Source organism: Calidris pugnax, unplaced genomic scaffold (genome assembly GCF_001431845.1).
Source record: "Calidris pugnax isolate Ruff unplaced genomic scaffold, ASM143184v1 scaffold32, whole genome shotgun sequence".
NCBI classification, from domain to species: domain Eukaryota; kingdom Metazoa; phylum Chordata; class Aves; order Charadriiformes; family Scolopacidae; genus Calidris; species Calidris pugnax.
In genome coordinates, this window is record NW_015090783.1 from 7,870,121 (window position 1) to 7,896,040 (window position 25,920).

Consider the following 25,920-nt stretch of genomic DNA (forward strand, 5'->3'; position numbering starts at 1 on the left):
TCAGAAAAAGGTGCTCAGTGGTTTTAACTCCCTGAAACTTCTCCTTGAAACACATGATGGTCAAGAGCGCAGCGGGCACTTGTATGCACTATTCTTAGCAGCAAAGGCTTCCTGTCTGGGGGCAGAAGTGACAAGGATGATCCTGCTGCTTTAAATACTGTGAAAAGCTTTTTTAGCCAAAAACATTATCCACCCATTAGTGGGGAAAACACCATCCTCCATGGTCCCATCCTACTTCACCAGAAATGTCATCAGTTCCCAGTGTGCTGCAGTAAATGTTAGACTATTGAGCTATATTATCCTCACACAGCTCTCAGTCTAGAGCAAAAGCCCTGCAAAGTCTAGTTTCTCTGGGTGACTAAGCCAAGGTGCAGATCTCTGAGCAGAGATTTCCAGATCAGGCCAATTGTGTTGTTAAACTGGGAGCTCTCTCTGTTCTTTCAAGTACTCGCTTTCTTCCCGGGGCCAGGTAGGGCCATTGTTCCCCTGGGCTCCTGCAGACACCCATTGTTCTTCCCAGCTCCCGGCCTTTGATGCTGCAGAACAAAACGCACAGTGTTTGTGAAAGGAGGGAAAAATTAAAAAACTTTTCAATTACACAGTTGGTTGAACAGCTTGGGCACTGCTGGCCAGCCAGCAGCAGGGTGCCGGCACCCCTCCACAAACTGGGGCCTCCAGGGAGCCCTCCAGCCCAGCTGCAAAGTCAACCCAAAGGGGGAATGACCAGTAGCTGACGGTTATCTGGTGAACTTTAATTTCATCACTTCAACTCCAAATGCTCCTGGATTGCACAGACCTTCACTAACCTCCTCACAGATATGTTTAGTAGCTGCAGCTGGAGAAAGCTAGAAATTATTCCTGCTTCATCCCATCAGCATTGCTCAGAATTGGCCTGAGAGACTCCACAGCAGCATCTAGATTCACTGCCTCCATCTCCAGGTTAATTTGGTTGACATCAGGCTGGGGCTAGCTCAGCCTGAGCAGCATTGGCGGAACAGGACAGAGGTCTGAAATTGTGATGGTCTTACAAGGAGGTCGTGGTGCTCTGGCTGGGCCACAAGGAAGCAGAGCCAGCAGGCTGGGATGCTCCAGTCACAGCTAGAAAAGTTGTGTCATGGTCCAGTGTATGGACCCTTCTGGTTCTGCTGCGTAACACGCTGTTTCTGACACTGCAGTGGTTTGGGGAAATACAGTGCTCTCCCTTGTGTTCAGTACACAGCTATAAACATTTTCTCTTACTGCCAAGATGACAGATCCCAGGAAGTCAGAGATGTGAGGGGTCTTCTAGTCCATCTGGATCTGTCACCTTAGTCCTTGCTAATATCTTCTGTGAAAGAATAGGCAGCGCCAGGGAAAGAACTCTCCGGAAGGATCAGTCTGTGGAAAAAGCTAATAAAATAATAAGAAAACACTTGAACAAAAAAGGGCCAGCCAGACGGAACTTCCTGGGACAAAGGCACTCACACTCTCTTTTACAAATATATTTTATTATTTTAATGCTTATTAAGAAATGTAACCAAGACAGACTCAGCAGCACCAGCGGCTCCTCACTGCCCAGCAGTCTGATGACTTCACAGATATGAAAACTTCACAGATTCAAAAAAAAAAAAACAAAAACAAAAAACCAACAAACTTTGGTCAACGCACTTTAAATACATTTGCATGCACAGATTCTCCCACCCCCTTCCCTCCCCTCCCACTGGTAACTGACAAACAGAGGGAAAACAACAACTATATTCATAAAACACTTAAATTAAAAGAGTAATTGTTTTATAGTGACAGCGTGTGCAGCAGGGCGTTCATAGTGTCTTGGCTTGCGGACCACAGGGACAACCGCTCCACAGGACAGGGGCAGGGACACCAGCTCCTGAGAGAGAGTTGGGAAAGCAAAGGACCTTCTCAGATCAACAGTTCCGGTCTGGATTTCAGCACATCCTTGTGAGAGCAGTCCCAGCAGACAAATAAGACAGGGAGTTACACACAACACTGCCTCAGTTTTGGGATTCTCAGTCTGTCAGGGTCAGTCACCTCTCATGCAAATGAGGAACTGGTGTGATTTTAGTTACTCTTGATGTGTTTTACTGTAAAGAAGGCCAAAAGCTCAGGGCTAGAAAGAAAAAACTCTGCTATGACTCAGTGCAGTTTGAGACCCAAAACAAACTGGGAGAAAACTACTAGGCAGCTAAACTTAGCAAACACCACTGGAGAGTATTCTGCAGTTTTAATGTATGGCAGCTCTGCTACAGCATGCTCCTCCTTCCCGAAGAACACGGCTGGAGTGATGTGTTATCAGCTAGGGCTCCTGTTCATGAGGCAGAAGGGCTTTTGTTACACGCTCGTGAAATAAGACAACGCATCTGAAAAGAGATAATCCATAAGAGCCATCTCTACCTCAGTCACACATAGACCATATGAAGTCAGCCCTCCTCATGTCAGGCAAGGCTGCCCCCCTGCAGCGACCCCAGGAGAGCTGTAAGACAGTACATCCTTCCCAGAGCCCTTCCTCAGCAAGTCACACCTTGGTTTCATGCCAGCACCATCTGTGCAATCCCCAGAACGTTCCTGCTCCCCTGAAATCCTCCCAAGCACCTACCCTACCAATCTTCCTTCACCACCAACATTCCCCATCTAACCCAAACCCTCCAGTGTGCTCCCACACTTCAGAGACCTTTCTGTATCCACCAGCATCCCCTGGAGCCTCTTTTCAAAGAATGATCAAAGATTCATACTCCATAAAACTCCCAAGTCCATCGGCACAATAAAGCTTCCTGGCACCAGCTGGGATCAGTGGCAAACCCCTTCTGTCTACAGTAACCCCAACTGTCCCACCATGCCAAATGGCTTCTCTGCTCAAGAGCTGAAGTTCAAGCTTGGCTTTGAAATATTACTGATCCAAAAGAAACTCTGCAGGACAACGCTGCAAGAGCATTTACTTGCACACACAAATTTACTTGCCCTATTGAGGAGAGCGCCCCAAGAAGAACTCTTGATAAAATTACTCCTGGCAACTGATCAAACTTTACTTTCTCCAAAACCCTATAAAGCAAATAAATCCTGGAGCCTAAGAGTCTCCAGGGAATGGTGAAATTCATGGAATGCCCTCACACCAAACGAGGAACCACATCTCTCCATGGGTCTTGAGCCATTTTTAGTAAGATGTTCCAGTTCAATGAAATTAGTCTCTTCTTACCCCAGCTCTTACTCTCTGGACCCACTGCACCTTGGACTCCCAAGGAGGTCTTCTTCAGCCTGTCTTGATGGTCACCTCATTCTTCCCTTTGTCTTGGTACCACCTTTGTTTATCCAGAACAGCTATATTTCATCTGCTAAACATTCTCCAGCTGGAAGGAAAAGGGGAATACGAGTGCGGAGGTTAGGAAAAAAAATTTCTTAACTTTAAATTTTCTAATGTTCCCTGCCCTATGTAGTTTGGGAGAGGTACTTTTCTCAAAACCAGAGCACACTGCCAGAAGAAGGAAAGAGCACACTTTATTGATGGGACCCTAATGCTTTTTTTTTTTTTTAAGTAAAAAAAAAAGCAAGCTTTGAAGTCATGATCCCTAGGAAACAAGAAATAAGAAGTCCAAAATTCTGTTCAAAAGGCTCATGCTGGCCCCAACAACTGCTTCGGAAACATCTTCTGAAGGTCCATCTCAGACATATGTCTGCCAGAAGGCACGCAGCATGTGGTGCAATTGCCATCCCTTCCTTCCTGTGACTACAGACTTCCAATTCTACATGAAACACGCTGCCTCCTTACCCCCACTGCACTTCCTCCTGCACACATTCCCCAGCCCCTTCACACACCCTTTTCATTTCAAATCTGGATCACTAATATTGAAAGGGACTGGACACACTTGGGGGGCATCTCAAACAGCAACAGAAAAGCTAATTTCAAGACATCTGGAGACCCCGTAAGCTCGCATCATGATCTGGTTGGGCAGGAATATTTTCCAGAGGGACAATCCTAAGTTTGTCGCATCAACGTAGATCAACTTGATTCTTGTGGCAACCAAGCAAGAAGCTGCCATAATTGAGTGTGAAGAAGCTCAGGAAGCAATAGGAAGCAACCAATCCCCATCAGCTGTTGAAAGTCTGATGCAACGTGGCATAAAACACGCCTTTACAATGGCAAGTAAAGCTCAATAGGAGGCACTTCTGCACTCGCGTGTGCTCCAGCACATGAGCAATGCTGGTATTTTCCCACACTTCCTTCCCTGCTCTGCTTCTTTGTTATTGACATGAATACCGGATGTAATCTTGTGTTATTCTTAGAAACATTTCAGCTCCCAACTGAGGCCTGAAGAGATCAGACCCCCATTTTCCTGCCTGAGTTCCTCTGCCACTGTTACAGGAGGTCAGAGGAGCCATCCCACAAATAACCTACAGAAATATTCCATCAAGAAAGATCAAGAGTAACAAGATCCCAAGTCACCCTACAGAGGAATTACCTATGACGTCTGTCACAGGGAAATGGCTTAGTGTTTGTTAATGGTGCTGGAGTGATAATCCACTCCTCTGACGTTAGACTACGTGGAAGAGCCGTGCCAAGAAAGCAGCAATTCAATTAAACTGTGAAGTCTATTGTTCTACAAACTTGCCTGTCTTTCTGCTAAGGATCATGGTGGCAACCACATCTTTTTATCCCTCTCACAGTAAGCTTTGTCCTAGCCTGGAGCAGTCACATAGTTGAACACCTTCAGCATTATAAACTACTCCCCACCTTCATGTAGAGAGACTGGCAAAGATTCTCCTCAAATAAAACTGACTTTTCATTTTAATAGTTCACAATATTTAAAATAAACATGGAATAAGAACACAGAAACTTAACCTGCTTTTCCTCAAATATCAAAATCCAGTTCCCCTTTCCTCTTCTGAAATGTTAATGGACAGACACAAGGAGAGGCCAGGTTTGGGGGATATTTCTGATGTTTTCAGGTAGGGAACAAGCTCCAGGTCCCTGGAATTACCAGACTCTTAGTTTTCCAGTAGGAGCATTACTGCTTGTTTCTCCAGAAGGCTGGTGGTATTGGACATGGATTATTTTTCTGGAACACAAAAACTAGACAACCTCTAGGTAGAATTCAAGCTGATGTGGCATTCTGCTGTCCTTGAGCTACCAGGCTTCATAAATTATACAGAAAATTATCAAACTGCTGTGGAACACCTATACAACAAGCCTCATCAGAGCATCCCCTTGCTGCAGCACGGATTTGCCTGTTCTCTTAGAGCTGATTTCCACTACTACTGACGCCCTTCTGCTTCTTAGAGTAGGAGCATCTTCCAATCAGACAGACCCAGCTCTCTTGGCCTCTGCATTGCAGCAACACATCAGGCTTCACAGTAAAGCACATCAGGAAAAAAACTGAAATCACAGGAGGAAAGGTGTTTAAATAGAATTCACTAGAATTCAAAAAAAAAATTAAAAAAAAAAAAAAAAATCTTAGCTATATGTGTGTGTGTTCCTCCTTGCCCCAAGAAAGAAGGAAAAAATCCCACAGGCTTTTGAGTGAGGATGAAAACAACCAAAATATGAAAAAATAGCTCCTCTCACACACATTTGGAGCCATGGAAAGAATTTGCATTCTAGGAGCTCAGGAGGACAAACACAGAGACGGGGCGGGGGGAAGCAGATGGTGCCCACCAGCCTACAGACAGCTCGTCACAACATCTCGGGGCACGACCACCCTGGTGACAGAGACCACAGCCTGGCCTGCTTGTCTACTCTCTGCAGCACCCAGTCCTGCTAACAGCCCTTTTACTAAGGGAAATCCATGTTACCGACCCCGTTTTCATTATTTGTTAGACAAAGTGGAGAGCTATGAGGTTATATTTGCCTTGTGCGTCTGGAACATTGAGCGCTCAGGAAATGGATATGAGTTTTTGCCCATCTTTCATAACTTAACATAAAGTAATATTATCAAGACAAGAAAAAAAAAACAAAAACCACCCACTCGAGCAACCTGTTGCAGTTTAAGCTTTAAAAACACGAACTGAAAGACAAAATGCCATGGTTGAAGGTATCCAAAGTTCCCACCATGTCCGTTCCCTCTCCAAGCAGCTGCTGGCATCCTTCCTGACCAACAGATGTTGCTCTCCCCCTTTTGTTTGTTGCAAGGCCAAAGTACTAAAAGGCCCCTTCCCTGTTTCTCCTTGCAATTCAGTGAATACTTCCAGCCATGATTTTATTTCTGTTGGTAAAGACAGCAAAACCGACATAAAACCACAGATACACAGTACAGCATAACGTCATGATACGCCCTGCATCAGCAGAGTCTCCCAGTGCTGAACTCGGAGTGCCATCTTTGACCTTGGCACTGCTCCTGGCGACAGGTCATTGATGGGTAACGTGTCCCTCCTTCCTTAGTCCATTCCAATGGTCTCTTGGCTTTTCTCCAGTCTAGTATTTAGGATCACCCCAACAGTCCTAGGTAGGGACCCCTTTCTCCACAACGATCTGAATGCACGCCTCTTCCCCTCCCGCCCCCCAACCTCCCTTTCTGCCATGGCAGAGGTCACCAATAGAAAAAAAAAATAATTCTACCAGGAATACTTTGAAAGTCCCATCAGGAAACATCCGCTGCTGCGAAGGGTGCTCTTTCCAGATCTGAGTAAGACATCTGGGCGTCAATGAGCTCTTCACTGTGAAGCTCCTTGTTCATGCATGCATCTGAGAGAATCCCATTTTTGCAGGAATGTGGGAGATGCCCATTTGTCTCCACGTCCAGAGCATTTCCATTCTGGTGCCACTCCAGGCCACCTTTGCATTTGTTTAAGTCCTGCTTTTCAGGATCCCTGTGGATCTCTCCATTGGTGTACACCTCTAGCGCATACTCACTGACTCGTGTGCTGGCGTTCTCTGCATCCCCACCATGCACGGAAGTCCTAGAGCTGGATGTTCCTGCCTTGAACGGCTCCTTCCGGCCCAGGATGTGCTGGCTGATGATTTTACGGAAGGTGTATCGGAACTCCCTGATTCGGTAGGCATAAATTAGAGGATTTACAACTGAGTTGGCATGAGACAAGATAATAGCCAGATACATCAGCCAGAGGGGAGCATGGTCACAATCTGGGCAAAAAAGGGTAAAGCAGTTAATAATATGTAGTGGAAGCCAACAGACTGCAAACAACCCAACAATGATGGCTAAAGACTTAGCTGCATGGACTTCCTTCTGCAAAGTGGAGCGAGAACGTTCCCCATGTACCATCTTGTTCTCCATCTGCTTGAGCTGTCGCCGGGCTGCCATGAAGATTTTCAAGTAGATACCAAACATGAGGAGGAGGGGCAAAAGCACACAGGCAAAGAAGTTATAGTAGACCATGTACTCCATGGTGACCACAGCCTCAAAGAGACATGCTACCATACTGTTGCTGCAGTTGATGGGAGAGGACTTATTCAAACCCAGCTCTTCGATGTGGGAGCGTTTGTGCCACCCTAGCATTGGTGTCAAGCCGATGATGAAAGATAATACCCAGCAGATGGCAATGATACATTTAGCTCGAGAGCCAGTCACCAAGCCATTGTACCTACAAAGCAGAGGAAACAGGAATTACATCAGTATCATTCGAACAAGCCCCTGACACCCCACCAACTTCCCAATGGCCCAGAAGACAGCAATAAAGGCACTGCTTCTTCAGATGGGCCTTTGAACTGCTGTGTCTGTGGTGACACTGTATGCCACATATTTCGCCCCTTTCCTTTAGGCAGTGAGTAGGTGATAGACAGAAAAGCAGGGAAATTAATACAGATTTCATCTGTGTTCCTTGACTCCACCAAGCCACTTGCTCATGCACATAGATCTTGCAGCCTGGATGATCAACAGCACTGCCCTGACCCTTGGTGATGCAGACCACTGTGGCTCTCTTGATGAAGGCTGAGGTAGCTCCTTCTTTCTTGCAAAGGAGCAGCCTTGTAGCAAGGAATTGCTTGGTCTGTCTTGCAGTAGATTTGTAAGCCAAATAGCACGAAAGAAATCTGAGGCACCGTGCCATCAGCCTCCTGTCCACATTCAGGTGTGCTCCAGGGAAATTCTCTGACTCAGTTGTAGAAGCCAGGCTGGCATCGCCTTGCACAGCACCTCACTCTGCTCCACAACGGCCCTTCCAGGAAGGCCAGAACCACCAACCATCCTTAAATAACTGAGACAAGTCAGCAGTTTTCCTCACCAGCCCAGCTGAGCTGGCCCCATGTCTTTCTCAGAAGGGAAGAACTAAGCTGACAGTGCTCCGACTACAGGTGTGCTGTGGGCTGCACTGCACACACCAAAGGGGACTTCAGTGGTGGAGGTATTTATATGCCTGACTGAAACCAGTGCTCTCAGCAATAAAATCTCAAATATCTGTTGAAAAAGACAATAAGCAACATGGTAAGAATCTGACAGTGCAGCCAGGGACATTGGTTTGTTTGAAATATCGTCCGGTTCCCAAGGCCTCACAGGTTACTGCGAGTCCTGAGCTGACTCCACCAGTTCTTCTCTCTGAAAATGTAAATCAGGGCAACAGTTTAACATTTCAATGCAATTTCCTTCCCTTGGTAACGTTTAGCATGGAAAGTAGATGGCCGGATTCCCACATTGTCCAGCGTGGGTCCCACACTGTACTTGACCCCATGTGTCTGCGATCGGACAACGGTAGCGCTGGGCTCCCAGTGTTTACCCAATGCTCCCTCTCCCTCTGTCCCCAGAATTCTCTCAGCAAACAAACATTAAAAAAAAAATAATCCAGCAAGCCATAGAAATATTTCCATCTCTCAATGAAATAGTCACTCCCACAGGTTCATGCTCCTATCCCAATGCAAGTTCAAGACAGGGGAGGAGAGAGGCTGCTTTTGCCAGGCACAGCACAGAACTGAGATCATGCCCTAAATCCCTTCTGATGGACCTTGGAAAAAAACTGGCTCCACACAAGACTCAGCAGGCTTGAGTCCCTCTTCCTCACTTGCATTTCAAAATCAGAAAAGAGGGAGCGGGTGAGGGAGCCAACGACACAATTCCCAGAACCCAAAATACTGTGAAATCCTCCAGAAATGAGGGAGGGATTCAGGTGATTCTGAGAGACAAAAAGGTTTCTCCAACAAATAGTGGATCCTGCTCAATGCTTAGGGGGTGCTAAGGGCACAGCGTGGATGGTAACAGGGAGCTGCTCACTTTCAGACCTCATCAACACAACAAAACAGCATCTGTGCTTTGAAAAGTACACTTCAGGGAGCAAGAGATTGGCTGAAGGCACTTGAAGCTTGGAAAAACAACAAAAAAAACCAACCTCTCAAAACCCTGCAGCCCTGGAATGGGCTACATCTTGTCAGAGGAATTTTGAAATTGTGCAGCTGTTATCCCACGACTAGAGATGTCCCTTCCATTCCACTAAAAATATATTCATTACTGCTCCAAGCAAACACCCCCCCACTTCTCCCTCCCTCTTACCCTCTGGGGATTCCCATACAACAAACTTTACAAGGCTTAGGAACAGCACTTAACCCAAGGAGCCGCCTTCTTTCCAGCTGCAATGTACTGTGCTGGCAGTGGCAGTGACCAACCTATCAGTGCCTGCATTTCTGTAACGCCTTGCTCAGTATCTCCAAGGGTTAAGAGAGAAAGCTAGCAGCATCTTGTCACATAGTGTGTGGCACTACGTTGGCCAGGCACCCATTGAGAAGCGTCCATTCACTTGGGAGAGCTTGATTTTGAGGACTCGTGTGAGACCCTGTTGGCTGACTTGGCTGAGGTAGGGTTATTGGACTTCCATGGACTCATTCCTTTTGTCCAGTTAGAGATGTCACCAAGCCTTCACTGAAGAGTTTGTGCACCTGTCTAGGCATCTTTCTAGGCTCACAGCAGCCAGACCAAAGTGACTCTCTGGATCCCCCAGTGCTGTGCAGCTCTACACAGTAAGTTCAGGGCTTCTGGGAAGCATCACATGTACTGCAAGTTGCTGGCACCCGTGCAGGAGACACAGTCTGCTGAAAGGAGCTGGTCACACCTACAGCCCATGTTCTGCATACTTGGCGGGTGACTTTGCAGCATGTCTGATGTGTCCAGACAGCGCTGGATTGCCTGTGCACAAGCAGTTCTTGTGTTTTCTGGAAATACTGGACTTGCTACACAAACAACAACTACTCGTGAAATTCCAGACACAAAGAACATTAGGATGAGGGGTAATGGCTTCAAACTGGAAGATATATTAGATCTCAGGAAGAAATTTTTCACTATGAGGGTAGTGGTGAGACACTGGCCCAGGTCGCCCAGAGAAGTTGTGGGTGACCCATCCCTGGAGGTGTTTAAGGCCAGGCTGGATGGGGCTTTGAGCAGCCTGGTCTGGTGGGAGGTGCCCTGAGCTCTGTGTCATCAAGACAAGGATTCCTGCAGAAAGTGTAGTACCTCACTAGTCTGATTCATAAACCATGAAGCTGGGTGGAAGACAGAGCTGGTACAGGAACCACGGGGTTCCTATACCTCAGGTAGAAGTTAAAATCTTTCCATACATTGTATGATATCACGGAACTGTCAGAGTTGGAAGGGACCTCTAAAGATCATCTAGTCCAAATTCCCTGCTAAAGCAGGGGATATGTAGCTGGCCTAACTCATTGTCACAGCATCCAGTATCCAACCAGCCTCTGGTCACAGCACTGCACATCTTGGCCAGATGGCTCTGTCATGCACAGAGCACATTTCAGTCACCTTTACAGCATCCCACCAGAAAGCCTGTGCTCAGCATTGAGGGTACTGAGCTTTGATCTGAATTCCAGCTGCGCTCAATGGTTTTAACAAATCACTACAAAACACTGCTCACTGAACACATCCCTCAACAGCCTCCACCTCAGGCAACTGCAGCTACAGAGGGGCCAGACAAAAGGAGGAATATTCTTTCCCTGTTACATACATCTGGAAATGAGAGACACGTACAATCCCAGTTCATCCAGGAAATCTTATGGCAGAGCAAGAAACGAAATCCAGATCTTCTCATGCAGCACCAAAACAACCCTTTCCCAGAAAGTCAGTCAAAAAACTTTTTGCCCTGTGAGCAGGTGCTAACTGATACTCGTCTGTGCGATGGAGACTGGGTAGGGTGGGATCCCACAGGTGGGCACAGGGCTCTAAGCAGCAGAAGCAGTAATGGGGGGCTGGCACCATTCTTTTGCTCGTGCCATAATATCAGCCTTCAGACTAAAACCTTGGTAACAGCAAGTTTGACTCCCCATGATGCCATGGACTCTGGCTGTGCTTTCAAAGCCATGCCTGTGGTTGCTCAAAGGAGGAAGTGAATTCTTCTTTCGTATTAGGTTGAATCTGCCCATAATCTATTTGACACAAACATGAGCACATGTAGGAAATACTTGTCATAAAGTCAAAAGGTTTATGGTGAGCACAGAAAGAAATAAGTCTGGACATGGCTCAAAGTGACAACAAAACATTAAATTCCCGATTCACTGATTCAGATGCTCATATATGAGCACTTGAGAAGGCAACCCTAGAGAATTAAAGCAACTGCTGAAACGGATTGTTCTCGGCACAAAGGCCCCTTCCATGTCCTAAACTTTATTCAGGATTTGTGTCCATCTCCCTTATTCTTCCTGCCCCAGACTTTGAGGACCCAGTTCCTCATGCCCAGCACCCCTAGACTCTGGCAGAGAAACATCCCAGTGCCACTCAGAGCCACAGTTTCCATCGCAACCACATGGGATAAATCTGTCCCAATGTTCCAAGAATAAGGGAGCAGCACCCTAGTACTGCTTTCCCAGAGAAATATCCTGGGCAGCTTAGGCAATCGGTCATCTCCAGCTTTCCACCAGAGGAAAAGGTCTGCACTTCAGCGAGTTGCTGCAGTTGGTGCTGTACGACCTGCGTGTTTATGCCACAGGTGAATACCTGAACCCAGCACACAGAGCAAGCAGTAACCTGAGAAAACTTTTCCGTTTGGCTGCAGGAAGAAACATTTCTCCTCTCTTCCCAGTGCATGGCAGCTACCTGTCCTTCCCCGTGGCAGGATCTCTACCACAAATGCCCGCACAGCAACACGTGGCCGGGCACTGTGCCATCGGAGCATTTGCTGGCACCAAAGAGCCTGGAAAGCAGCAATTGTTCTTGGCCCGTGACTTCATCCTGGCCCTCAGACTCGCAGCCAGTTTTGTTTAGAACACCCAGGGGTTTTATATCAGCGAGTGCAGGTTTTCAGCTACCTGCCACCTTAGAGACACAGTTCGGATTTTATCCGAGACCGAACAATGGCTCGGACTCACTTCCTTTGCAGTGCTTTATTGCCCCTTGCAGAGTGTTACATCTGTATAAAACCTGGCAGAATTCAGCAAAGCGTTTCAGAACTTTCAAAAAGGTTATCAAATTCTTCACAATGTTTTCATCATTTGAAAGGTAGAACCCATAAGACATTCACGAATTAGTTTCTATGTACTTTAAAATTTTACCTATAGATGTCTTTCCTCACTGCAGTTTTTTGCGGGAAGGTCTTTTATCTACAGAAAAATCAGTCTACAAGTAACTCGAATTATGTACTGAGGTGTCCAAAACCAACCAGTATCAGAAATCCCACTCTTCTGCCTCCTTAACACTGACAGTTTATTTGTGTGGGAGTACACATTCACTGCGGTATCCACTGAGACATGCTGTTACCCTCCTTAGGAGAAATCAGATACAGAACAGTTAAAAAGAAAAAGAAAAAGAAAAAATAGGTTTGGTCCTTTCGGTTTTGTTAGAGCGAAGAAAGTTTGATTTATTATTTTTTTAAGAGCATCCATCTAATGAATATTAGGAATGCCTGGTGTTACCTTTCTTGTCCTCTGAGGAGGAGAGAAGAGGCTTTCCCAGGCATTAAAGGATGGGGTGAAAACGTTGCTTCTTTAGTAGCAGAACTTTCCTTCCAATGGTTTGACACATTTTTGAGACAACCAGATATTAGAAAAAGAAAAAAATGAGGATGTGAGCAGTCTAAATCATATCACATTTCCCTCTTCAGTTAATCAGCTTTCACTTTCTCAGCATGTATGAGGCCATAAATCTAATGCTTATTCACCCATAAATTCTAAAGGGGAAACACAATTGATGAGTTCTCTGCTCCTACTGTAGAAGGACAAACCAGTAGAGGACAAGGAGGGGGATGATCCCATGGATCTACCTGCGGGTTTCTGGATCCAATCATCTCCCCTGTTCCTGGGGCAGAAGAGGGTGTGCTCTGTTTTTTCAAAAACAAAATAGTGAAACCCGTACAGTGCCCAGCACTGATGAAGTCTGATTTTTCTAAAGGACTCTCTACCTTGGCTGTTCCAGGAAATTAAATTTTCAAGACAATATAGTTACAATGATACCCCCAAAAATGGGCAGAAATCCAGATTTTAAAAATCCTTTTCCTGGCAAGTCATCCTCTAAGCAATGAGAGCGCTTAAACCGTCAGCAAAAGTCTTCAGAGTTAGCTCATGAGAAATGAATTAAAGACATTAGCCCTTCTCAAAATCATTTCAGAGGCAAGCTCCCGAGGGCTACTCTACACATGTTCCTTTGTACCATTTATCATTATTTAGGTTTATAAACTGAAACCATCTATATGTAGAAGTGCAGAAAAGTGGAGACAGTCCAGTTTGTAGGCAACTAATATCGATAGAGTTTTATCTGCAATAGAATGGAATACTTATTCCTCACAAATACATCAAAAGTAGAGGTACGACTATAGGTTTGGAAACCAGCAATTAACGGCAGTGTTATAGCAGCACAAGATTGCTGAGGCAAGGCTTCAGGAAAGACTATGCTGTAGTGGGTCCACATGGAAAGGCAATCTCCGCAGCTCTAGGGAAAAGAATGCTTTCTATTTTTGAATGGGAGGTTCGTGCTACTTAACATAAGTGCTGGATGACCAAAGTATTCGCAAGAGACAAAACGAAATTGCACAGGTCAACACATGCGATTTAAGCTCAACAGGAGTGAGGATGTCCAAAAACTCAAACTTGAGAGCACAAAATCTGAAAGTTGTTCCATTTTTGCAGCCACATTTCTTGTTCAGGATAGGAAGCAAGTCTCTCCATTCCTGAGAGCACACTGCATCCTCCCAAGGACAAGACGGGAAGGAAGGAGACTCCTACACTTTGCCTGCACCGGCCTCTCTTGGGGCTTCCTCTACATCTTTTGAGCTTATTGAATGACTCGGAAGCATTGTCACACAGAATTCAAACCCAGCCCACACAATGCAAAGCTGCTTTGCATCCATGCTCAGATATATTCCATCACAGCAATGTGCTTCTGGAAAACTGAACTGAGTAGCAGCCCCTGTGCCTGTGGCAAAACTTCCCCATCAGCCTCCCTGGCTGCACACAGAGCAGCAGCGAGTCAGATCAGCTTTTCAGTATTGAAAAACTCCAGAGTAGAGACCACAGAATAACCATCTGCAGGTCTGGGCTGGGACAAGCCTCTGCCTTGAACCAATACATGCTTTGCTTCCAGAGGTAGTGCCTAAGCTACTCCAAATCTTCCTAAGGCCCATTTCTTCATGTCTGCTGCTTCTCCTCCCTTCACATTTAATGGACCCCCAAAAGAAGACCCCCATCCACACTCTCCAAAAGCTTGCTGCTACGGTTGCAGCCAGAGTCCCCCATTCTCCCCATGGGGAAGGAAACAAGTAGACCTCACCCCCTTTCTGCCCTCCACCTCCACTTCCCTGCAGTGATCCTTCTGGTGCTGTTGGCCACAGCTCAGAGCGCAGGTTATTGAGGTTACCACGTGAGCCTGGCTAAATATGGAACGGCAGCCCCAAGGCAGCGCCATCACGATGCCATGGGCACCCACCACATGAGGACAGAGACGAACTAGAAAAAGGAGTGACCAGAAAATCCAGCAGCCAAGGCAGCCCTCAAGACCTAGAAAAGTTCTTTCCAAATTACAAGAGAAAAAGGGCTGATCCTCATTTAACTTTTCCTTACTCAATTCATGTCCAGATCTGTTGTTTTACTGATATTCATCCCTCACCACCCTAGCCCTGCTCTGTCCCCTGTCCTCCCCCCCCAACCCCCAGCTTACCTGAGGGGTATGCGGATCGCAATGATTCTGTCGATGGCAATGGCAAGGAGACTGAAGATCGAACTCTGAGTCAAGACCAGGACGAAGCAGGCAATGAAAAGGCAGCCATAGAAGAAGGCACAGAAGCCAGTGCTGATGGTGATGGCAAAGGGGATTGCCAGCATGCCCACGGCGATGTCAGCAGCAGCCAGGGACACCACAAAATAGTTGGTGACGTTCTGCAAGTTGCTATTCAAATAGACTGCCCAGCAGACCAGGATGTTCCCCAGGATGGCCAGCACTGCGATGATCAGTTCCAGGACGATGTAAGCTACATCTGAGAGGAAGTCTTCTTTCCCATGTACTAGCATGGTGAGAACGACCAGGCCAATGTGAGAACGTGCCAGAAAAGCTCAGCGTTCATATCTGCAGAGCACTGAACAGCCAAGACACTTCAAAGCTGCCGGGGGTCTGAAGAGCACTCAGCTGCCAGCCAGTGAAGGTTGCTCACACACACCCTGTTCTCCCCATAGCTGGTCAAGACCTCTACAGTAGCAGGTGTCAAGAAAAATCCCCAGGTCTTTCCAACTCCAGCAAAGCGGATTAACCAGAGGCAGAATAAATCAAACTCCAGCAGGTGAATGGACAGGAGAATACCTCACGTAGACATACACTGCACCCAAGGCCCCGAAGTCCATCAGGCAACACGACACAGAAAGTGTATTGTATGGCAGTGCCACATTGGCTGTAACTTTTTGTTTCCTGTTGACAGTCACACTGCTAGTCACGGCTTCCTGTCATGTAGATACCTACTACCAACATCCTCTGGTTCTCTTTTTCACCTTTTCCCGCTATGATGTGGGAAATATTCTCTCCAGCTGAAGCAAACATTCGACTTCTTCACTTGTAGTTTCCTTTAAAACAAAAAAAAAAAAGCAAAACAAAACACTAACCACATATGCTAAGTAATCAGCTCTACGGAGGAGATGGAAAAAGCAAAATCTCATTAAAGTGGCACATTAAATTGATAACGGATATTAAAGAGACCTAGAAGAATACATCATTGGCAAAACTTGCACATTTTGTCTATCCTGAAAGCTGCAGGGCCAAACCCAAGGTTGAGGAAGGCAGTTTTTCACAGTGGTGATGGGAAACAAGGGATGTTTTGTTTTCGAGGCTACCAACTGAGCTGGCACTTCAGCAGCTGCTCAATAGTCTGCCCTGAAATACGAGAGCCCCGCTAATTATGTCTTGGCAAGTGCTGTGGCTGCACAGAGGAAAGGTGGAGGAGCCTTTTTTACATACACCTGTCTCCCTCTGACCACGAACACAAGACTTGAGCCATCAGGTGCTGCCCACCCTCAGGTACTTTGCCACAAAAGCATTCTCTGCCAGGATGCTGCTCAGCAATGGCATGAAACTTCATTCATAAGGGGGTTGTGTCGCTGGCACGTGTGGTCACCACCCTGTTGCCACCACCTGGTCCTTCCTTCGAGAGCACAGACACTGGAACCTGGTCAGCAATGGACAGTAGTTTGAGGCGAGTTGGATAGTGACATCTTTGAGGACCTTCCCGCTGAGAAAGCACATTCTCTGCAGATTCCCCTCCTGCAACATCATCGTTTTTGTTCACATAAATCTTTATCCTATAAGTAAACCATTTATTTGTTATACCTGCATTGTCCATAGGTGTTCGTTGTACCCACAGAGACAGGTCACCACTGTCCTTTAATTACAGCCAGCCAGAAACACATCCACCAAGACACACCTCCCCCAGAAACTGGGACACGGGCACAATGCCGACATCATCTCTCAAGCATACATTCACATTCCTGCAGTATCATGCAGGTAAATCTGGGACTAAAGTTGGTGCCTCTTGCAAGGGAACACGGTCCCTACAGCTGCCATTTCATACCAACAGACACACGGCTACGTGCTGGCATGCCTGGCAAGAGTGTGGGTCACCTCGTACCTCTGCTTTCAGATATGGGGGCATTTCACCACTGCTTCAGCTAAAAATATAGCAATGGAGAATACAGCTCCCTGAGCTTCATTGCATAGTCAAGAGATAATTGCTTGCTGTCCTAACCTGTCACTTCCAGAGTAGGTTTTCAACCTTATTTAGCATGCTTTAACAGTAATATTTTTGTCATTTAAGAAAGCAGCTCCTTGAAATATCAAATGGCCACCAGAGAGAGAGACACAGCACTAACTGATAAATCACTCGAGCTCAGTCTTGGATGCAACATGAACCTCCAAAACAAAAGATTTTTGGGACCCCGTCCACAGGTGATCTGTTGTGATCTAACCCAGCAGGGTTTCATGCCTTCACAGTTCACTCTGTTTTCAAGTCAGAAACCTAATTTGTCAGGATAAAATAAAAGGGTAAAGACAGTGATAATAAAAGAAAATATGATTAACTTGTGATTCACATCTGATCTCAGGAATATAATCTAATTTTAGACCTTTCATTGATTTAGAGCTATATTGCTAATGCTGCATTTGAAAGGAAAGTGAATGATTCTTGGTGGTTTGGATGTGCTTCAAAAACCTAGCTTTTTCTCCACCTCCAGCAATCTTGTTTATGTGTTTTGTTTGGTTTGTGTGGAAGAAATCAACAGAAGAGATTAGTTTGTGATCTAGCTATTAAGAGGAAGATAAAGATCATTCATTTAATCTTTTCTAAAGAACAAAAAACCCCAAGAAGTCTCTATATTGTCTATCAACCTTTAGCAAAAACTATGCTTTTCCATTGACCTCCTAAAGATTGCTTCTACTTTCTTGAATTTCAGGGATATCAGTGATATGCTCCTACATCACTCTGCTAGCATCTGATTGTCCATTACAAATCCCAATAGGTTTGTTTCAAAGCAGTGATACTGAAAACTAACACCAGCCCCTCCAGCCTGACTTCCAGGGAAGTGAATTAGAGTTAATATAAGACAGAAATAAAGAAAATGTGGAGGGAGAGAAAACAGAAAGGGTGAGGTGAAAAATAAACAATGCTTTGTGCATGTGTGTGAGCAAGAAAGGGGAAAAGAAAGACAGGAAAAAGTTGGTAGGAAAAAAAACCCAACCAAGCAAGGGAAGTAGTGGGCAAAACAGGCTCATAAGAGAAAGGCTTTCAGAGGTACGGCACACGGCTGTGCCAGGAGGCTCGCAAATGGGTGCAAGCTCCCATATCCCTTGGCATCAGAGCAGCAGAGACAGCAATGTAACACTCTGGCGATGGAGCTGGGACCATACACCTCTCCTCAATATCCTCACATGTTTCCACACAGGTCAAGCCCAAGAAAAAGCTCCAGTGTCAGGACAAGATTAGGAAAAAAAAAACCCAAATTACTGTGATATACTTGGGCCAAAACAACTGCTGTGTAAAATATAATCCCCATAAACATCCCCATAAAATACTCTGAGATGAAGTCAAAAGAAGTGAAGAAACCGCTTTCTGAAAGGAGCCAGTCTGGAAACTGGTCACGTTAATCCTGATGCTGAAAGGATTTACTTAAAAGTCCTGCTATGTTGCTCTTGCACCTCATATTCATACCACACACCCCTCAGTGAAGAGGATCAAAGTGAAATTACTGGGATGTTATTCCCCATTTCAGAGCTTTCTTTAGTAGGATTACGGATCCATGTTACTCCCAGATGCACTTTGTTTAACCCAACTCTTTCAATGGCTCATCTCAAACTCATTTTCCAACAGGACATGGAGGGGAGTAACAAACCTACGCTGCGGAGGTCCCCCGCATACTGATCATCCAGCACAAAGACAAAGCTGGAATTGCCTACAGCTCTGTGTGTAACCTGAAAAATCACAACACTGGAATCTGAGGTTTAATGACCACATTACATACTGTTTTCTGACACAACAGAGCTTTTAACCTTCTACTTCAACTGCTTGTTTCATGGTCTGATGTTAAATTTGAATTTTTAATCTCTGAATTTGTTTAGTCCCTTCTTTCCCCTCCCCCTTCACAAACAGTGGCCTGATTCTTCAACCCAAGCCATTTATTCCAAAGCAATCTGTGAGATGTTATGTCCAGAAGAGGACAATATGTCCTTCCACCCTCTGCTCTCAGGTGGGCTGGAAAACACTTAGCGAGTTCTGCAGAGCCAGCACATCTCAGAAGAGAAATGACTGGAGCTGAGCAGGTGTCCCAGACACGGAAAAACAACATTTTGTGCCTGCTTCAGTGCCGGTGCTTCTGCAGGAGCCACTGACATTAGAAAAAGCAATTATTAGTCACACAACCCCAGCACATCAGAGGCCTCACAGAAGGTGCCACAACACAGGGGGTTTCCATGTTCAACCCAAACTCACCCACCTCTCCTCATTCACCTCTTTCAGTGTCAGCCCGCTACGGCTTTCACCCAACATGGTAACAAGTCTTTAATTGTAGAAGTATTTGCAACTTGCTTTAAAACAAGGACAGGCTCAGTCTTTCTGCTCATATGACTAGAAATTCACTGCACAGGGACAAAATGAAATAGAGACTACCTAGAGAACATGACATGTATCCAGAGGCAATACAAAATTTATTATAGAATCATCTACTTCATCAAAGACCCAAAGGCTCAGCAACTAGGTCTGACCAGACAAAATTAATTAACACCTGCTTTACTCACCAGGGAAGTGTATATTTAATATCTCAGGCCCTTGAGGGATCAATATTGTAAGCTTCTTGAAACTTAAGAAAAATAACCTGTATCACAACCTTCTGGACAGCTACAATTAGTATTTCTTCTTAAGCCCATGTTTTATTTTGTTAATTGGATTAATTCCTTCTTGATACCCTGGGCTATGTTCCGGCCTTTTCTCCATTATCAAATAAACCTTTTTTGCCACTCACAAACCTGTAAAGCTGCTGCTCTGTTCGTTTTTAGTGACTTGGAACACTCTGTTCTCTCTCATATTTCACCCCCAATGAAAAACTGCTCCTTGAAAATTCAATAAAGCATCTGAACAGCACGTTCCCATGAAGCAATTCACCACTGGAGCCTAAGCAAGCTTTTGTTTGGCATCTCCAGTTGGCTTTGAACTAAGGTGTTGCCCCTTCTCTCTCCTGAGTGCCAAAGGCATTGAGGTGAGCCCTTGGTCCTTGCTTGGTTCAAATCACCCACCTCACACAAGCCCTTTTCCTGCTCTTGGCCCCTTCAGGATGAGGTCCCCCATGCTGGGCTGGGATGCCCAGGTCACACTGCTATAGAGAAAATCCAGCCTCTGCTCTGCGTGCCAGGCTGACCTGTATGACACTGTGTGTGACACTGCAGTCTGACAGCTGCTCTCAAACATCAGCAAAAATCTCCAGGGGCTCAGCAGCCCTCAGGGCACCCAAAACAGCCTATGGGCATGTAGGTGAGAGGCTGCAGCTTCCCCAGGCTCCAGAGAGGATTGGTTTCTCTTTGTTTGCTTCAGGAGGGGGTAAGCAAGGCAGAAGGCAGCTCAGGAGTGTGGGGGAGTCTTCATCAAGGCTCATTCCACAGATCACAATCTTGCATCTCCTTTTGACAACATGAGCCTTCCCAGGTACCAGCCAGCACAGATTACCTCACTCCCTTAGGGAAAACCCTTCAATTCACACATGGCTGAAAGCAGAAAAATTGGTGCTGCTAAATCATTTGTTTCCTACTTTGCAAAGCCTGGAGGGGGAGATACTTGTCAGTTTTTATCCTCTCTTTGAAATCCCTTCAGCTCAAAGAGAATCCCCCTATCTTTTAAATCAAAGACTCTAAGAAATCTTGTCTCTCCCCAATTCTTCAGAGGATCAAGTCACAATAAATAAGCCAATGTGCTCACAGGCAGTTCACAAATTTGCAAAACAACTCAGGCTGTAAAAGGTAAAGAAAACAGCTGTCCTTTCAGGGAGAACCATAGGGAAGGCAGCAGTAGCACTTCTCTGCGTTGCTCAATGGTTTCCTTTCCAAAGTTTGGTATTTTATGAAGACTTCATGTAGAGCAGCTTCCCCATGTCCCTGGCTGCTCACATGAAGCCAGCGTGCTTGGAGCTCTCAGAGCATCCCCACTCCTGCCTCCTACCAAAGGATAAAGAGATGTGGCTGGATGGGACAGGAAAGAGAGGAGGGAGGAGGCATCTCCCACCTAACTAAGACATACTTTTTCTGGTTCCCCCATTTGCTTTATTATTGGCTGCTGGCTAAATGATCTTTTAGGTCATCTGCTTACAGTAATAGGAGGAAATTAAATATTAATAATAGACTATTTCCCTCTAGACTGCTCCTTGTTAACAAAGGATACAAGTGAAACAAAGCAGGCAAAATTATCAGCACACCATGCTCTTGGTTTTCAGGTACCTGGAGCACTTGCAGTTTCCCCTCAACCTTCCCTGCAGTCACAGATGCCCAGTGTCCTGCACACCTGCCTGTGTGGACACCCACACCCGTGCAGAACACAATGATGTCTGGAAATCCTTGTTCTATCAAGTGGCTCCACATGGCAGTCTGAGCTTTTCAGAGGATTGTTTCAGACTTTATCCAAAACAATCTGAGCCACTGATGCTCTGACTCCAAAAAATGGAGAGCCTAAGGTTTTCTGAGAGCTTGTCTCTGTTTGGGGAGTAAAGTCTTCCTCCAGTGTGAGGTAACAAGGTTTCCACATTGGCTTTGCAAATTCTCCAGAAATAGTGAGTAAAACAAGGGCTTCAGCTCTGCTGAACTTGGTCCAATCCCCTCTTACAGGAAAGCAGCAGCCCTCCAAGACTCCACTCCATGTACTCATGAAGCAAAAAAATGGCTCTTCAGAGATCTGTACTGCTCCTGAGCTGACAGAAAAAGATCAGAAATGGGGAAGAGGGACAACATTTTTGCTTTATGTTTCCATTTCAGCTGCAGTCCATGTCAAAAAAGGAGGCTATAGTCGCAGCAAGAAGCAGCATGGCGAATCTGGCTGTAAAGTCTCTATTGGCTGGGGGATTACTAGAGACACCCATACCACTGCAGCAGTGACAGCAACAAAAAGCATAATAAAATCATACCCTTAAAGCCTGTCCCACATCTCTGTCCTCCTCCTGTTTATGCCCCAAGTGAAAATCACAAAACAACATCCAAAAAGTGAAACCCCCCTGGACAACAAGCAAAGGTCTTAACACCGATGGGCTGGCTGATAGGAACGGCTAATCCAAAACCAGTATTTCAGCTTTGCCTCCTGCTCTCCAAGTGCTTCAAGTGGATTAATTTTTATTGCAGCAGCGGAAGAGAAGAGTAGAACAGAACGCATTTGACGATTTTTTTCTTCCCTAAGTGGATGTTATAAATGTTTAAAAGCAAGAAAAAAAAAAACCTCACAGTAATTATTCCCATTCTAATGGTCACAAAAAGCCAGGGAGGGCAAAACTAAGTAAGGCTGAATGACCAGCAGTTAAATAAGCCAGATCGAACAAACAAACAAAAGGGAAAAGGTTCCCCTGTGCTCACTAGAGTAAAGTCTCACTGGGCAGCAGGCATCATGATGTATTGCCAAAAGGCAATATAATGTTGGATTTTTGAGCAAACCAAAAGTATCCAGTACTGATGATGTTCATTTACCTACAGTGGCATTTCCAAAAATAAAAACTAGAGCATTTGGATAAGCTTTCATAAGACAGAAATGTTAAAAAGCATAATTAAAACCATGTACCATGGCCAGAAACATGCTACTGCTGCCAATATCATCCACAATGTCCCTGAGGAGCCAGTTTTCCTTTCCTGTGCGAGGGAAGAACTCAAAAGCAAACTCTGCCTCCCCACAGCCCTACTAAAGCCAGCTGTGTTCATACATAAGGAGCATTTCCTTCAAGAACAAAATAAGAGAAATGAGGAAACAGGATATCAAGAAGAGGTGACCCACTGAGGAATACATACAAGGGAGGAATTTGCTCTGAAAATATTAATCATATTGCTAATGCATCCATTCTGGTATATTTTAAAATAATGGAGCAGACTTGTCTCCAGATGTGACTTCACCTCTCATTTCTATACGAAGTTTCCAGACAGGCAGTTGAGAACTGGGTGCATCCGTTTGTTTTCCTGTCCTTTCATCTAGTTGTTCCTAAACCCTACTTGCCTTCTCTAACTACAGATTTGCCCTCCATCAGGCCTTGTGAGCCCTGCTCCCTCTCCAAGCACTGTCCTCTTGCAGGTTTTAAGTTGTGTTTGCTGAAGCTCTGCCAGCGAAACCAAAACTCACTCAACTCCAGGGCAGGGAGTGCTGTTGTACCAGCCCAACCAACATCCCATCTTCCACAGCAGAAGGGATGTAACTCTTTCCATCTCTCTCCATGTAACTTAGAACGATTCCTCACCTGCCCTTCCCCATCCTAGTGAAGGTACCGTACAACTTCTGCAGAGATGAGCAAATTCTACCTGCCTCTGAGCCAAAACAAAGCTGTCTCACTGCATTAGCTCATCTATGGCTCATAGGCTGACCCTTCTGAGCAAGGGTTATTACTGAGGACTCACCATGGAGCTCCCCTTGCCACCCAAGTGGTTTGACTCATACCCACCCGCAGGAGGAAAAGCAGTCAAGCCTCCATTGGGCTGCTAACACAGCTCATCACATCCTTCCTCCCCAGCTTGCTCCCTCCTCTTATCAATTTAAGCAGTGACACAGCAGCAGGACTCAGCCCAAGCTCCGCAGCGCCTGCCCCACTGACACAGCAGCAGGGCCTGACCGAATGCCCTCGGAGCCCCCCGGATCCTCTGCCCCTGCACAGCCCACCCCGCTGACTGCCATGTGCTCTACCTGGGCTCTTCACTGCTGGCTCAGGCTCAGGGACGGAGCACGTGCTCCCTGTGCTGTGCAATAACTGTCTGATTTCCATCCAACACAAAAAAACCCCAATTTCCTCCCATGTCCTGGGGTGTGTCGAGTCCTGGCCTGTCACACCCCCAGGCTGTGCACCAGCTTGTTTACCCAACTCATTGCACCTCAGTTTGTCAATCAGCTGCCACTCAAAAAGCATTGAGACAGAGGGACAATGCTGGTGTTGTGTGTTCATCCCAAAAAACAGGCAAAAGCCACAACAACAAATTTTCTGCCTCCTTAGTTTTGTCTCCAGCAACTTTCCCTCTTCCATTTTTTTAAGGTACTTACCCCAACTTGGTAATGCTTATTTGCTCTGTCACGGCTCATCATCCCCTTAGTGTTTCTGTCTCAGGCTCAAAGCTATTTAAGACATTTTTAGGACTCTGCCACCCTCTGTGGATAAGGTGGAGTTGATGCTCTAGTGATGTCTCGAGCCCACATGTCCTCACGTTGTCCCTCCCTCTTCTCTTTGCTATGACTTGCACCACATTTCTGCCACTCTTGCAAAAAGTGACTTGCATTTTCACTGTCACAGTCAGCCACGACGATACAACCCTTTCAAGATGTAGTCAAAGGGACTTTTTTATTTTTTCCCCAAGTCCTTGATTATAATCCGATTTATTAGGAACTCTCCAGTGTCACAGCTTACTGATCCCAAAGTCTCAGTGTTTGGTGCTCTGAGGACTCTAACGAAGTCCTTCCTTCATTTCCTAAGTCCTTCTGCTGTGGTAAAAGCACATCCGCTTACAAGTAACAGCCTGCTGCCTCTGCCCGCTTCCTCCTCTGACTGCTCGGGCCCTGATGTTCTGGGGTGGAGAAAGCATGCAGCTGCTGGTGAAAATGACATTTCTAGTCACCAGTTTCTCTCCTTCTACATCAAACCATTGCACTGGCAAACCAGTAGCCATTCGTAAATCATTTTAGAAAACGTTTTACTGGACTTGCTAGCTGTTTATGAGTTACTGTGCTTGCCTAGAGGAAGCAGAAAGGCAAGGAGAGCAACAGCAAGTACTCTGCTACAATACAGACACCTCTATCACCCTTGGGAAGAGGCCCTTTTCTCCTATGAAAACTTAAGATGTTGTACAGTTTCTGCACAACAAGAGATCATTAAAAGCTCCAGCTGTAAAGAAACCTGCAGTCATTTCTCAAATACATGACAACCATGATCCTCACACTTTGTTGAATGAGGATAAGCCAAAAAAGATTCTCAAGGCAAATTCCTTAGGGACTGTGGCATTTGATTCCAAACACAAAAGGTGTTAGTCAAGCGGAGATGGATCCCAGGGAGGTACCCAGAACAGACATCCCCAAGACTTTAGTATGGTTTCTCCCAAATGGACTGTGTCCATCTCTTGGCCTGGTGTAATCAGGCTGTACTGTGGCTACATGGAGGAAAAGGAAGCTTAGTATGGTTTCTCCCAAGTGGACTGTGTCCATCTCTTGCCTGGTGTGGCCACAGACTGTACTGTGGCTACATGGAGGAAAAGGAAGATTTTCCTTTAGCAATGGGGTAGGAAAGACAACAAAAACTGTCAATGAATCCTCTTTCCAGTCTTCATCCCATGAATAGAGCTTCTTACCTTTCCATATCCTGCAAGACCTAACACCATACAGAGAAAAAGAATCACTTAACTACATCAAATCCACCAGAATCCTCTATGTCTACCCATGTTATAACCCTAAATGAATCATAATGATCAAGCAGAGTTTGGATCAGCATTTAGCAAGACACAGGATGACATAAAATAAAAGACTAACACGCTGTAGGTGTTAGACAAAGTTAGGTGCCTCAGTATTAACAGGTCCAGCCAAAAAGGCCTGATTTATGGGAAGGAAGCACGTTTTGGAATTGGTGTTCTAAGGCATCCCTGAGTAGGTAGCCATTAGCACAGGTAATTATTTGCTAAAAAAAAAAATGGCTGCAGAACATTTAAGAAATTTTTTTAAAGTCAACGTGCTTCCCCACACATGCTCCAAGAACTGTACTGGTGCTGGTGCCAGCCCAAGTCAGTCTGATGTTATTTTCCATCGTTCCATTGAACCTGGGCACTGATCTGTGGATCAGACGTATGTGGAAACTGCAATTATTCAAATCAATTTCAAACACATGCCTCTCTTCCA

The 25,920-nt window shown here is 45.7% G+C and overlaps 1 protein-coding gene across 4 annotated transcripts in view; it reads right to left on the minus strand.

The window, feature by feature from the left end:
* Window positions 1-1,505: 1,505 nt before the first annotated feature.
* The window catches only part of ADORA2A (adenosine A2a receptor), a 30,723-nt gene continuing 6,308 nt past the window's right edge, over window positions 1,506-25,920 (minus strand). For 3 of the 4 annotated variants that reach the window (XM_014964927.1, XM_014964937.1, XM_014964945.1), the window contains 2 exons: window positions 15,015-15,907; window positions 6,172-7,527 (listed from right to left, as the gene is read on the minus strand). In XM_014964927.1, the coding sequence (XP_014820413.1) occupies window positions 6,567-7,527; window positions 15,015-15,364 (1,311 nt within the window). In that variant the 5' untranslated portion in view covers window positions 15,365-15,907 and the 3' untranslated portion in view covers window positions 6,172-6,566. Of the gene's footprint in view, window positions 3,342-6,171; window positions 7,528-15,014; window positions 15,908-25,920 lie in introns of those variants that run through there. The other variant, XM_014964955.1, reaches the window with a different exon arrangement.